At 22.4% G+C, this 10,342-nt stretch overlaps 5 protein-coding genes across 7 annotated transcripts; 2 read left to right on the top strand and 3 right to left on the bottom strand.

Annotated features, from left to right (window-relative positions):
* Positions 1-768: 768 nt before the first annotated feature.
* LOC127277212 (AP-2 complex subunit sigma) lies at positions 769-2,182 on the bottom strand. Its single transcript, XM_051298117.1, has 4 exons — positions 2,046-2,182; positions 1,625-1,774; positions 1,355-1,528; positions 769-1,280 (listed from the first exon to the last, which is right to left on the bottom strand). The coding sequence occupies exons 1-4, from the start codon at positions 2,046-2,048 to the stop codon at positions 1,179-1,181; spliced, it is 429 nt and encodes a 142-aa protein (XP_051154074.1). The 5' UTR covers positions 2,049-2,182; the 3' UTR covers positions 769-1,178.
* A 457-nt stretch (positions 2,183-2,639) lies between these two features.
* Positions 2,640-4,885, top strand: LOC127277211 (40S ribosomal protein S11). The gene is made up of 6 exons (XM_051298116.1): positions 2,640-2,711; positions 3,245-3,370; positions 3,601-3,806; positions 4,143-4,266; positions 4,473-4,505; positions 4,736-4,885. Exons 1-4 carry the CDS (start codon positions 2,700-2,702, stop codon positions 4,264-4,266), a joined length of 468 nt encoding a protein of 155 aa, XP_051154073.1. The 5' UTR covers positions 2,640-2,699; the 3' UTR covers positions 4,473-4,505; positions 4,736-4,885.
* A 25-nt stretch (positions 4,886-4,910) lies between these two features.
* LOC127277213 (uncharacterized) lies at positions 4,911-5,926 on the bottom strand. Its single transcript, XM_051298118.1, has 3 exons — positions 5,763-5,926; positions 5,316-5,494; positions 4,911-5,228 (listed from the first exon to the last, which is right to left on the bottom strand). Exons 1-3 carry the CDS (start codon positions 5,808-5,810, stop codon positions 5,120-5,122), a joined length of 336 nt encoding a protein of 111 aa, XP_051154075.1. The 5' UTR covers positions 5,811-5,926; the 3' UTR covers positions 4,911-5,119.
* A 462-nt stretch (positions 5,927-6,388) lies between these two features.
* LOC127277208 (lysM and putative peptidoglycan-binding domain-containing protein 3) lies at positions 6,389-8,575 on the bottom strand. Of its 2 annotated transcripts, none has more exons than XM_051298111.1 (3): positions 8,431-8,575; positions 7,781-7,988; positions 6,389-7,682 (listed from the first exon to the last, which is right to left on the bottom strand). In XM_051298111.1, the coding sequence occupies exons 1-3, from the start codon at positions 8,445-8,447 to the stop codon at positions 7,167-7,169; spliced, it is 741 nt and encodes a 246-aa protein (XP_051154068.1). In that variant the 5' UTR covers positions 8,448-8,575; the 3' UTR covers positions 6,389-7,166. The 2 variants fall into 2 exon arrangements, with proteins under 2 accessions (XP_051154068.1, XP_051154067.1); XM_051298110.1 differs by having other exon boundaries at positions 6,395-7,682; positions 8,355-8,505.
* A 67-nt stretch (positions 8,576-8,642) lies between these two features.
* On the top strand, positions 8,643-10,310 carry LOC127277214 (cytochrome c oxidase assembly factor 5). 2 transcript variants are annotated; one of them, XM_051298121.1, is made up of 4 exons: positions 8,643-8,791; positions 9,075-9,176; positions 9,262-9,335; positions 9,887-10,310. In XM_051298121.1, exons 1-3 carry the CDS (start codon positions 8,687-8,689, stop codon positions 9,316-9,318), a joined length of 264 nt encoding a protein of 87 aa, XP_051154078.1. In that variant the 5' UTR covers positions 8,643-8,686; the 3' UTR covers positions 9,319-9,335; positions 9,887-10,310. The 2 variants fall into 2 exon arrangements, with proteins under 2 accessions (XP_051154078.1, XP_051154076.1); XM_051298119.1 differs by lacking the exon at positions 9,887-10,310 and having other exon boundaries at positions 9,262-9,528.
* Positions 10,311-10,342: the final 32 nt, after the last annotated feature.

The raw sequence follows: 10,342 nt of genomic DNA on the forward strand, positions 1-10,342 counted from the left end.
CAAGGGGTCGCCGCCACTACAAGTGTATCCTACTCTTTCGTGCGATAACCCACAGATAACCCAATCTCCCTAAATATTTTACATATAGTACGTTTTTATTAACACTTGACACTCTTTTTAGACACTCCCTGTTTTATACTCTATAATTTATATTCTTCATTGAAAATTTTATTCAAAAAGTATGATATAAAAATTAATTTTTTTTTATAACAATTTACATTTTTACATATTATAATTACATTTTACAAAAAAGAATTTTCTTTTTAAATATTAACAAATAAATATATAAATTTTTATTTTGATGAAAAAAAAATTTAATATTTAATTAATTATATTTAAAAAAAAAAAAGAAAATATTCAAGGCTATTAAGAACGTGAATTTACGATCATTACTCTTTTTCTTTTTTTTAAAAAAAGCAAAGTTTTATTTATTTAGCTGTCGACCGATTTAATTAAAGATTCGTCGAATGGCGCCACTTCATTGGAGACCAGAATGTGTTGTAGTTTTATTACTTCGCATGACTCCTCCCAGAAGTTTGTATGTATTCACTTCTTACAAAATCGTCTATATAAACTCTTAAAAAAAAAAAAAACACTAAAATACCCTTTTTTAAAATAAAATTTTCCCCAAAAAGAATTATAATTTAAGAAAATAAAAAAAAAAAAAAAAAGTAATAAAATAAAAAAATTTTTTAAAATTATCAAATAACTTGGAAATTAATTTTAAATAAAAAAAAAATGAAAGGGAAATATTTAAAATAGAAAAAATTAAGGTTAAATGAATTTATTACGGAAGTTTGAGATTTACAATAAAATTTTTTATAAAATATCTAGATAACCTTGTCATAGTAACTAAAAAAACAGAATGTAAATGAGTATTATAAATTTAATTTTCGTTGATCCCAATTTTTTTTTTGAATTTAAATTAATCCTGCTTTTTTTAAAAAAAAGGGAAACTTAATTTTCATATTGATATTTAAATTATTCAGTAATTTGTAATACGTGTGTTATTCTATTTTCAACAAAAGCAGAAAATATTTCACAGTTATGGATTTTAGCTCCAATATACATTTTATATATCCCTCACAGGTACATAAATAATTTTTTTCAACTTTTTTTGTTTCTCTCAACTAGAAGAAACCAAGTTCTAATAAACATAATACAAAATTTTTTTTCCATTATTCTAATGAATTCAACATTAATAATTGTTTAAGAACTTTGGTTTGACTGGTTTCTCTAATTTCTCCAGCTAAAAACATTTCATCAACCACCGTATAAACCTAAAAAAACAAAATAATAATTAATATCTGTTAATTAAATTCACTAAAAATTGAAAAATTATGCTGAAAATTACCTTGTAAAAATTAAATACTAAATCCAATTCACAAACATTGTGAAAATATTCATTTAGGACTTCAACAAAATTATGAATTGCTTCTAAGTAACACAAATTATTGTCATTAACATCGACACATATACAAAAGTATAAGCCAGCATACCGTCTGTACACAATTTTAAAATTACGGAACTGAAAGAAAAAAAAAATAATATTTTGATTAATTTAAAAAAAAAATAATACAAAATCAATTATTCAAATAAACACTTAAAAAACAGAGAAACTAACCTCAACAAAATTTGTATGTTTTGCATCTCTAACTGTAACAACTGCATGAACTTCTTCTATTAATTTTTGTTTTTCATCATCATCGAAATTCATGTACCATTTTGCTAATCTTGTTTTTCCAGCTCTATTTTGAATAAGAATAAAACGAATCTGAAAGAATTTTTTTATTACTTTTAGATTTCACTATTTTTTTTTTTTTTTTTTTTTTAATTCAACATAAAAAGAAAGTAAAGATAGAGGAGAAAAAAATATAAATGATATTGAAAATACTTTCTTTTCTTAACTAACAATATTTAATTATAAATAATTAATTTATTATTGAGAAAATAAATGAGCATCAAAATGCATTATTTGGTCAAAAATCAATGTTAAGTGACATAGGTTTAAAATTTATATTTTTATCATAAAAAAAATTACTTACCATTATTTTTAATATTTGAATAACTGATTAATGTATAAATTATAATATTATTTTTATATTTGGAAAAATATTAAACACCAAAAGCGAAACGTCAAAAATCCGCCCACCCTCCATATGCTGTGAAGTGTGTTGTCAAACACAGTTTGTCAATTATCGATTATCGATACTATAATATCGAAAATTGCATATAGCCTACTTCACACCAAGCAAAAATTAGATTTCTACTTTTATTTTCTAATTGTTTTTTCTCTTTTATCGTTTATTTAATTTATTATTTTTCCTTATTTTTGCATATATTTTTGATATTTTCAACATTGCTTTTATTTAATTATAAAAAAAAGAAATTGTTTTTAACTTGAATTTTCCCGCAACATTGTGCTCGCAAGCCGTGGACAATTTTATCCATCCAATTGGATTTCGTGAAATTTTTTTTTTTGTTTTCACATTTTATCAAATATTAGAGAAATTATTAAGTAAAAGTGAAAAATATTTAGGAAAATTGTAATTTTCTTCTATATTGTAATGTTTTTTTTTATATTTGAAGTGACTTTTTTTTTGCGTGATTATCAAAAGTGAAAAAAAAAACAAGTTGGCAGCATTGTTTTCTGAACATCATGTTTCCGCTTTGTGTTGTCGCTCTTTCACAAGTCGAAAATGGCGGATCAGGTATGTTGCTTATAATATTCTTTAAAAAATAATTATTATTTAGAATTTTTATCTAAAATATAAATGCAATATAGTTAATTTAATAATGTCTAATGTTAATTAACATCAAGTGGTTTCTAAAAACATACTATTTTCCATGAAAGTCTCTTATTTTGTTGATATGCACATTGACGCTATCGTTTTAACACGTGTTACAAAGTTTCTTGTATAATAAAATAAGTGTTAATAATATAAAAATATTATCGAAAAATCATCTCCTGAAAGTGTTAGTGAAAATATTTTTTTTTTGACCTAGTGCTAAAATGATTTCAATCTAGAAAATTTTTTCTACCTTTGACGTCTTGTCTACCTAACCTCAAAAAATTTTTTTTCACATTTTATATCTAATAAAATTTTGGGTTCTTTACTGTAATTCATTTAAGTATTGAGAAAAAATGTTTGATTTGAAACTGAATTCTATTTCCGTTAGAAAAAAAAGAAAATAATTTTTTTTGCATTTTATTTTAATCATTTTTTTTTTTTTTAATTTGCAGAACGTAAAGTCGTTCCAGAAGCAACCAACTGTTTTCCTGAACCGAAAAAAAGGTCAGGGACAAAAAAGTCGCAAATCCTTGCGTTACACGAGAAATGTTGGTCTTGGATTCAAAACACCTCGTGATGTGAGTAAAATTATTATTATTATTTTGTTTTTAATATATATTTCTATTTCTTTTGAATGTTTTTAAAACAAATAATTTTGTGATGATATTGACGACGGTCTTCTGAAAATAATATGAAGTCTCTAATCGTCTACTGAAAGAATTGTTAATTAAATTATTTTTAATTAAATTTAAATCGTAAAATATAATTTTTTTGATGAATTTTAAATTACTTTTGTTTTTTTTTCAAGGCGATTGATGGAACCTACATTGACAAGAAATGTCCATTTACCGGAAATGTAGCGATTCGAGGACGCATTCTCACTGGAGTTGTTCAGAAAATGAAAATGCAGAGAACAATTGTCATTAGACGGGATTACTTACACTATGTAAGAAAATATAATCGTTTTGAGAAGCGTCACAGAAATATGAGTGTACATCTCAGTCCATGCTTTAGGTATGTGAATAATTAAACATTTTCTTTTTTTTTATTTTAAATATCAACAAAGAAGAATTTTTATTTTAATTTCAAAGAAGAATATATCATTTATTTTGTATGAAGAATTTTTTTTTTTCTTTTCTCACTTTTTTTGAATCAAGAATTTTGAAAAAGAAAATTTGTGATGATACTGACGACGGTCTTCTGAAAAATAATAATATGAAGTCTCTAATCGTCTACTGAATGAAATGTTAAGTATTTTTATTTTATTTTTATAAAGGAGAATTTTAATTAAATTTTTTTTTATATAAATTTGGTATTTTTGAATTATTTTTGAATTAAAAATTTTTCCAGAGATGTTGAAATTGGAGACATTGTGACTATTGGAGAATGCAGGCCTTTAAGTAAAACCGTAAGATTCAACGTTCTTAAGGTTTCAAAGGGAACTGGATCCAAGAAAAGCTTCAGAAAATTCTAGGTATATTAAATTTTTCATATAAATTTTAAAAAAATAATAATTTTATGGAAAAATCTTTTTTTTTTTAATTTTCATGATGAATTTGACGACGGTCTTCTGAATGTAAATTGAAGTCATCATTATCGTCTACTGAAATTTTTATTTAAATCTAAAATAAAATTATTGATATTTATATTGGTTATTAATAAATTAAATTTTTGTTGCAGATAAAAAGATGGATGCATCTTGAAAATTTCTAGGTAAGAATTTTGCTTTCTAATTTCAACAAGTTTTGTTATTTTTTAATATTTTAATAAAAATTTTGAATTAATTTTCATTTTTTTTATGATGAGATTGACGACGGTCTTCTGACAATAAAAATTGAAAGACAAATTCGTCGACTGATTTAAATATTTATTTTCTTTTTTTTTTATTAATAAAGTAAATTAATTTTTTTCAATTAAAAAATTTTTTATTTCATTTGTTACAGATATCAAGATCCTGAAAGGTTGGACGTTTATCGACTAAAATTATATTAAGTCAATGTTTTACCATCATTATATTGTAAAATGTTTTTAACGCAAAACTAAGATCAGATGCGTTTGAAAAATAAATTCATTTAAATAAAAAAAAAATTTAATCTGTTTTGTTAATTCAATTAGTTTATTTTGACATTCTTATACCCATTTTTTTTATGAAAGAATATTTAATAAAATAATATTAAAACATATATAAAATATACGTTTTTTAAAATAAATAATTTTTTTTTTTTCTGAATATAGTTTATTTTCATTGTCTAAAAAAAAGTTCAATTCACAAGTTTCTTTATTTTCTCATATTTTTGGAATTGTTTTTTCTTCGTTCTTAATGTTTATTATATTTTGTTTTTAGCATCAATATCTTTTTTATTTCGCTTTAAAATTTTTTGAGACAATGAATGTTTGTCTTTGTCGTAATTGTATTCTTTGCGATAAAGCCAGGGTCTGAAATTATAATTAAAAATATTGAATATTTTTTTTTGGTTTTTATATTACTTTATTAGAAATTATTTTCTAAATTTAAATACTTACGAATTTTCAATTAATTCGTTTTTATTAGAATTTGAAATTTTTGTTCTAGATAATGATTGATCGGGCAAGGAATTTTTATCCAATGGCAAATCTTCCCAATAATCTGGATCTACGCGCTTGTGAATTGAGTGAGTATATTTTTTTGGATACCAATTCTTCCCATAACTTTTTCCATCGGCCTTAAAATCGAAAAGAACAAAATAATAATTTTTTTAAAATTACATTTGACATAATTAAATCGAAAGAAAATGGAAATATCAAATATTTTTTCAAAGTGATTAAATTAATATTTATTTCATTTAATTTACAAATGTCAATTAAATTTCACAATGAGATAATTTCTATTGAAATATTTTTTGTAAGGAATTTTTTTTGCACATGAACTGTTTTTTTTTTGAATTAAAAAATGAATTTAATTATTATTTTAAAAATTTGTTGTATACTTACAAATACAAAAATAGCCGAGCACAGCAAAACTATTTTGACAGAGAACATTTCTCGAAGTGAACTCTGAATGTCGCACAAGTGTTCTGAATACTCCTTTTCTTTTTTTTTTTTTTTTTTCGCTTTATAGTCGTTTGTTCTTAAATTACAAACCGGTGACTAACAGCGTTTCAAATTAGAAAATTATTTATCAAATCTATTCACAATCGTTTATTTCCTTATGAAATAAAAACATAATCGAGAAAGTTTTGAAAAATAATGATTGAAAATGAATAGAAGCTTATCGTTTAGCGTTTGACTCATTGTCAAACAATAATGAATAAAAAGAAAACTAAAATTTTAATAATAATAATTATTATTAAGGAAATTTTTTAAATTCAAAAAGGCAATTAAAATTTTCTGAAAATATATTTTTTATTTTCACTCTTATCACTTTTTAATTATTTTAGTTTTTAACTGGACAATTTATATATATATATATATACTTTTTTTTTCATTTAAATAATTATTTTCAAACGTGCGTCAATTAACAAATTGAAACGATGATTATTTGAGATTCCTTAGAAAAATGATTATTTTATTTATTACAATTTTTTTCTGTTAACGAATTTGGCACTTATTATAATAATAATATTCGTTATAAACGTTTCTTAATTTCTATAAAAAAAAAAGAATAACAATTATCTATTAAAAAAATAATAAACATTGCATTAAATCTTAATTAATGGAAGCACTTTATGTTTCTAAAGGCATTTCTTTGTTTTAAACAAAATTGTTTTGCTATAACAATAAAATTAACGAATTATTATTTAAATGCGGTACAAAATTTTAAATATTAATTAATATTTAAACATTATTGGTTAATATTTAAAATAGAGTAACTAGTTTTATGGAATTAATATTAATATAAAAAAAAAAAATTTATATAACATAAAAACATCAAGTAATTTAAAATAATTTAATTCATTAACTTTGCGTAAAGAAAAACAAGAACAATAAAAACTGTCGAATTACTTTAAATTCAGGCACTTAAAGGCACGCAGATTAAATTTATTAATATCATTTTTTCTTTTTTTCCTCAATGGAAAAAATTGAGCTTAAAGTTACTCTTAATAAATCTTCCACTATCTTTATTATTTAAAAAAGTCAACGAGGCTAAAATTTAACTAATGAAAAATAAATCGATGTCAACTTTTTAAAAAAATGATAAAATATCATTTGCACGAAATTTTATCTGAAATTGCTATTTAAATAAGTTAAATAGACAAAAATTCGAATAAATTAATTTCTATATGTTAAATGTAAATAACATTTAATAAATTTGCTCCAAAAAAAAAATATCAATGCAAATCGAGACCAAATTACTACCGAGATTAATTATTATTATTATTATTATTATCATCGATGTTAAGACTTATTGGCTTTAGGTGTATTTTCTATAGTATGATGTTTCATTATATAAAATATATAAATTGGAACTCCAATCCAAATAAGAAGGGAAATTCCAATAACGTGAAACCATGTTAAACCCCAATCGGCGCCTGAACATGAGAAAAAAGTTCTATTCAAATTATTATCATGATTAATTTCACGTTCAGAAGAATTTAATAAAGTTGAATTGCTATTAGTGCTTTCTTCATTTATATCAGTTTGACTAATTGGTTCAATAATTGAATTTAATATAATATTATTAATTTCAGAATTTTTTACAACTTTCATAGGTGTTGTTATTAAATTTAAAATTTGTTCCTCCTTTAATGTTGATGATTTTTCTGTTTCAATAATATTATTGCTATCATTGTTTTGTATATTATTAATATTTTCTGTTAAAAAAGAAAATGGTTGAACTGGCACTTTTATCACTTGACGAGCAAATATTTCATTTTCCTTATGAATATTGTTCACTCGTTTTATTTCCGATATCTGTAAATTAAAAAATTTTGTTTAAAAAAAAAGAATTTAAGTTTTTGCAGAAAAACATATTTAATTACAAAAAAAAAATAAATAAATTGAATACTTACAGTACATCCGTATCTTAATGCAAGGGCTTGTAAAGTATCTTCAGATTGTATTTCAACTTTTATAACTTCCACTTTACGTGGTGCATGTGAATGATTTCGATTTTCTAATAGAATATTTTCCTCATCATCACTACATTCATCGTCGGAATATAAAAATACATAATGTGGAGATGCATCTCTTTGATTTCCTCGTTGATAAACTGACGTTCTATATTTTCAGGAAAATTATTATCAAATATTAAATAAAAAAAATTATAATTAAAGTATTCTGACAAAAAAAAAATGTATTTAGATGCGTTAATCTTTTTGCAAAAAGAAAAATTGAAACAATTATTTAGAAAAAAAAACAGATAAATAAATATAATTCGATAATAAAATCGAAAAAAAGTAAACAAAATTATAATATAGAATATTTCAATTAGAAATAACATATGGAAAACAATAATTCATTTTTAAGGAAAGTTCTTACTAAATAATTCTTATCATAATATAACAAAGAATTAAAATATGTTATTTTTTCTTAAAAGGTCAGAACTGTCAAAGAATGACACCTAACCTAATTTCATATAATTACCTTCCTGATTTATGTCGATCATTTATTGTTTTCTTAAACATTTTTTTAAATATAACATGGCAAAATTAAAACTCACTTTATAAAAGTTGTCATTTCACAATACACTGGATGGAATTTAATTATTAATAATCTACTATATTTATACGCATTAATTTTTATTATTTTGCCACGCTTGAATTAAATTCCCGGAAAACAGCTGCTGGCGTATGAAATTGCTTGCGCTTTGTGTCAAGTTAGGTTGGTACTAAAAATCGTTCCCTTTAAAACGAAAACACAACTTTTGTTATAAAATTGTTTCTTTATTATAGTGTAATATATAAATAATTATCAAAATGATGAAATATGAAGGAAACGAGAAATTAAAAGATCAAACAAAATGTTCTGTATTTCGAGCTAATTTAAAAATGTGTTTACTCGAAAGTGAATGCTGCAAAGTTGTAAGTTGACACATAACCTATATATTTTTTTTTTTTTACTATTAAATAACTATCAATTTTAATGTTTTTAAAATTATTTTATAATGACAAATCGAGAAATACTTTCGTTGTTCTATTTTGAATTATTATTTTAAAATTTTTCTATCGAAATAAATGATTGAAAGAAAGGAATATAAAAAATCAAATTTTTTCGTCATTGTTTTTAATTTAAAAAAAAAACATTAAGTTAACATTAGATTCTAAATTTAGGAAAAGAATTAAAAATATCAAATATTTTTTTTAGCACAAAATTACACCAAAAGAATGTCTTCGTTCTCATCCTGATCTCGTTCCAAATGAATGTTTTGCTTTTCGAAATGGTTTTTACGAATGCAAACGTAGTCTCGTAAGTTCGAATTTCTATATCGAATTTTCTTTATTTTCTTTTTAATGTAAGAAAATTCTGATTAAGGATCTATTTATTTTTGTAGATCGATAATAGGAGAAGATTCAGAGGAATTAAGGGACATGAGGATAAAATATCTTAAATTATATTTAGTAAAGGGTATATTCTTTTTTTTTTGAGAAATAAGTTAAATATTTTTAGAGTACTTTATTTTTTTTTTTAATTCGTATGTATATAAAAATGTAGAAATTTGTTGGAAAGAGAAAACGCAAATAATACATTGTCAGAATACTTTTATTATTGTTTTTTCTCTCATTCGTTGTACACATGACTTAATAAATTATCGAATCAAGTAAGTTTCTTCTATATTTTACATAGTTTTGTTCCTAGAATTCTTATGTAGAATTGTAAAATTTGCTTTTATTTTGCATTTGGAAATTTTAAGAAAAATTTTTTTTTCGTATTTTTCGTTTGAAGAATAAAAAGGCGAAGCAACAATTTCAAACGCCTAAGTTTTTTTTTTTTTTTGTGATAAAACTTTGAATGGAAATCACAGTTTTGGTTTTATATTGGAAATGTAAATGTGAAAGAATTGAATAAAAATATGTTTGTATTTCTTGTTTTTTAAAAAATAATATAGAAAATTAATATTTATTTTTAAGAAAATATATTTCAATTACAAGATAATGATTAAAATAATTTTTTTTTAGGTTTTCAACAGTTCCTTGGTAACTGGGAAATTGAGGAGAATAAATTATTATTGAGCAATAAATCGTAAATAATCAAATCGTAACACTAAAAATAGATTTATATTTTAAATAACAAGTTTTCTTTTTTTTGAAACTTATTGATATATTTTTTAATTTGATTTGAATTTTTTTATTATTCATGAATTATTTTCTTTATTTTTTTTTTTTTATATTAAATTCGTATTTTATTTTGTTTGAAAAATTTTTTTGCTGCAAAAGTTTTATTTTTTCACATTTACAAATTCGGAAATGAATCACAGTTCATTTACAAGTTTCTTGTCAGTGGAGCACTTGTTCCATGGTCGAATCTTGCTGTATAGAAATATGTTAGTGTGAGAAATTTCTTTTTTTTTCTATTTAATAAATCTATCATTTAGTAACAAACTGCGCCTGCGCAATATTTTCTAACTATTGTCT

This window comes from Leptopilina boulardi, unplaced genomic scaffold (assembly GCF_019393585.1).
Source record: "Leptopilina boulardi isolate dan_hultmark-lab unplaced genomic scaffold, ZJU_Lbou_2.1 LbouV2_165, whole genome shotgun sequence".
In the NCBI taxonomy this organism is placed as follows: Eukaryota; Metazoa; Arthropoda; class Insecta; order Hymenoptera; family Figitidae; genus Leptopilina; species Leptopilina boulardi.

Coding starts and splice junctions, on each gene's coding strand:
- LOC127277212 (XM_051298117.1), bottom strand. Junction 1,529..1,624: donor AACATACAAATTTTGTTGAG/GTTAGTTTCTCT, acceptor TTTTTCTTTCAG/TTCCGTAATTTTAAAATTGT. Junction 1,281..1,354: donor TAGTATTTAATTTTTACAAG/GTAATTTTCAGC, acceptor TTGTTTTTTTAG/GTTTATACGGTGGTTGATGA.
- LOC127277211 (XM_051298116.1), top strand. Junction 3,371..3,600: donor GATTCAAAACACCTCGTGAT/GTGAGTAAAATT, acceptor TTTTTTTTCAAG/GCGATTGATGGAACCTACAT. Junction 3,807..4,142: donor CATCTCAGTCCATGCTTTAG/GTATGTGAATAA, acceptor AAATTTTTCCAG/AGATGTTGAAATTGGAGACA.
- LOC127277213 (XM_051298118.1), bottom strand. CDS start 5,810: ATGTTCTCTGTCAAAATAGTTTTGCTGTGCTCGGCTATTTTTGTATTT. Junction 5,495..5,762: donor GCTCGGCTATTTTTGTATTT/GTAAGTATACAA, acceptor TTCGATTTTAAG/GCCGATGGAAAAAGTTATGG. Junction 5,229..5,315: donor AACGAATTAATTGAAAATTC/GTAAGTATTTAA, acceptor TTATAATTTCAG/ACCCTGGCTTTATCGCAAAG.
- LOC127277208 (XM_051298110.1), bottom strand. CDS start 8,395: ATGTTTAAGAAAACAATAAATGATCGACATAAATCAGGAAG. Junction 7,989..8,354: donor GATCGACATAAATCAGGAAG/GTAATTATATGA, acceptor CTGAAAATATAG/AACGTCAGTTTATCAACGAG. Junction 7,683..7,780: donor CATTAAGATACGGATGTACT/GTAAGTATTCAA, acceptor TTTAATTTACAG/ATATCGGAAATAAAACGAGT.
- LOC127277214 (XM_051298121.1), top strand. CDS start 8,687: ATGATGAAATATGAAGGAAACGAGAAATTAAAAGATCAAACAAAATGT. Junction 8,792..9,074: donor AAAGTGAATGCTGCAAAGTT/GTAAGTTGACAC, acceptor TATTTTTTTTAG/CACAAAATTACACCAAAAGA. Junction 9,177..9,261: donor ACGAATGCAAACGTAGTCTC/GTAAGTTCGAAT, acceptor TTATTTTTGTAG/ATCGATAATAGGAGAAGATT.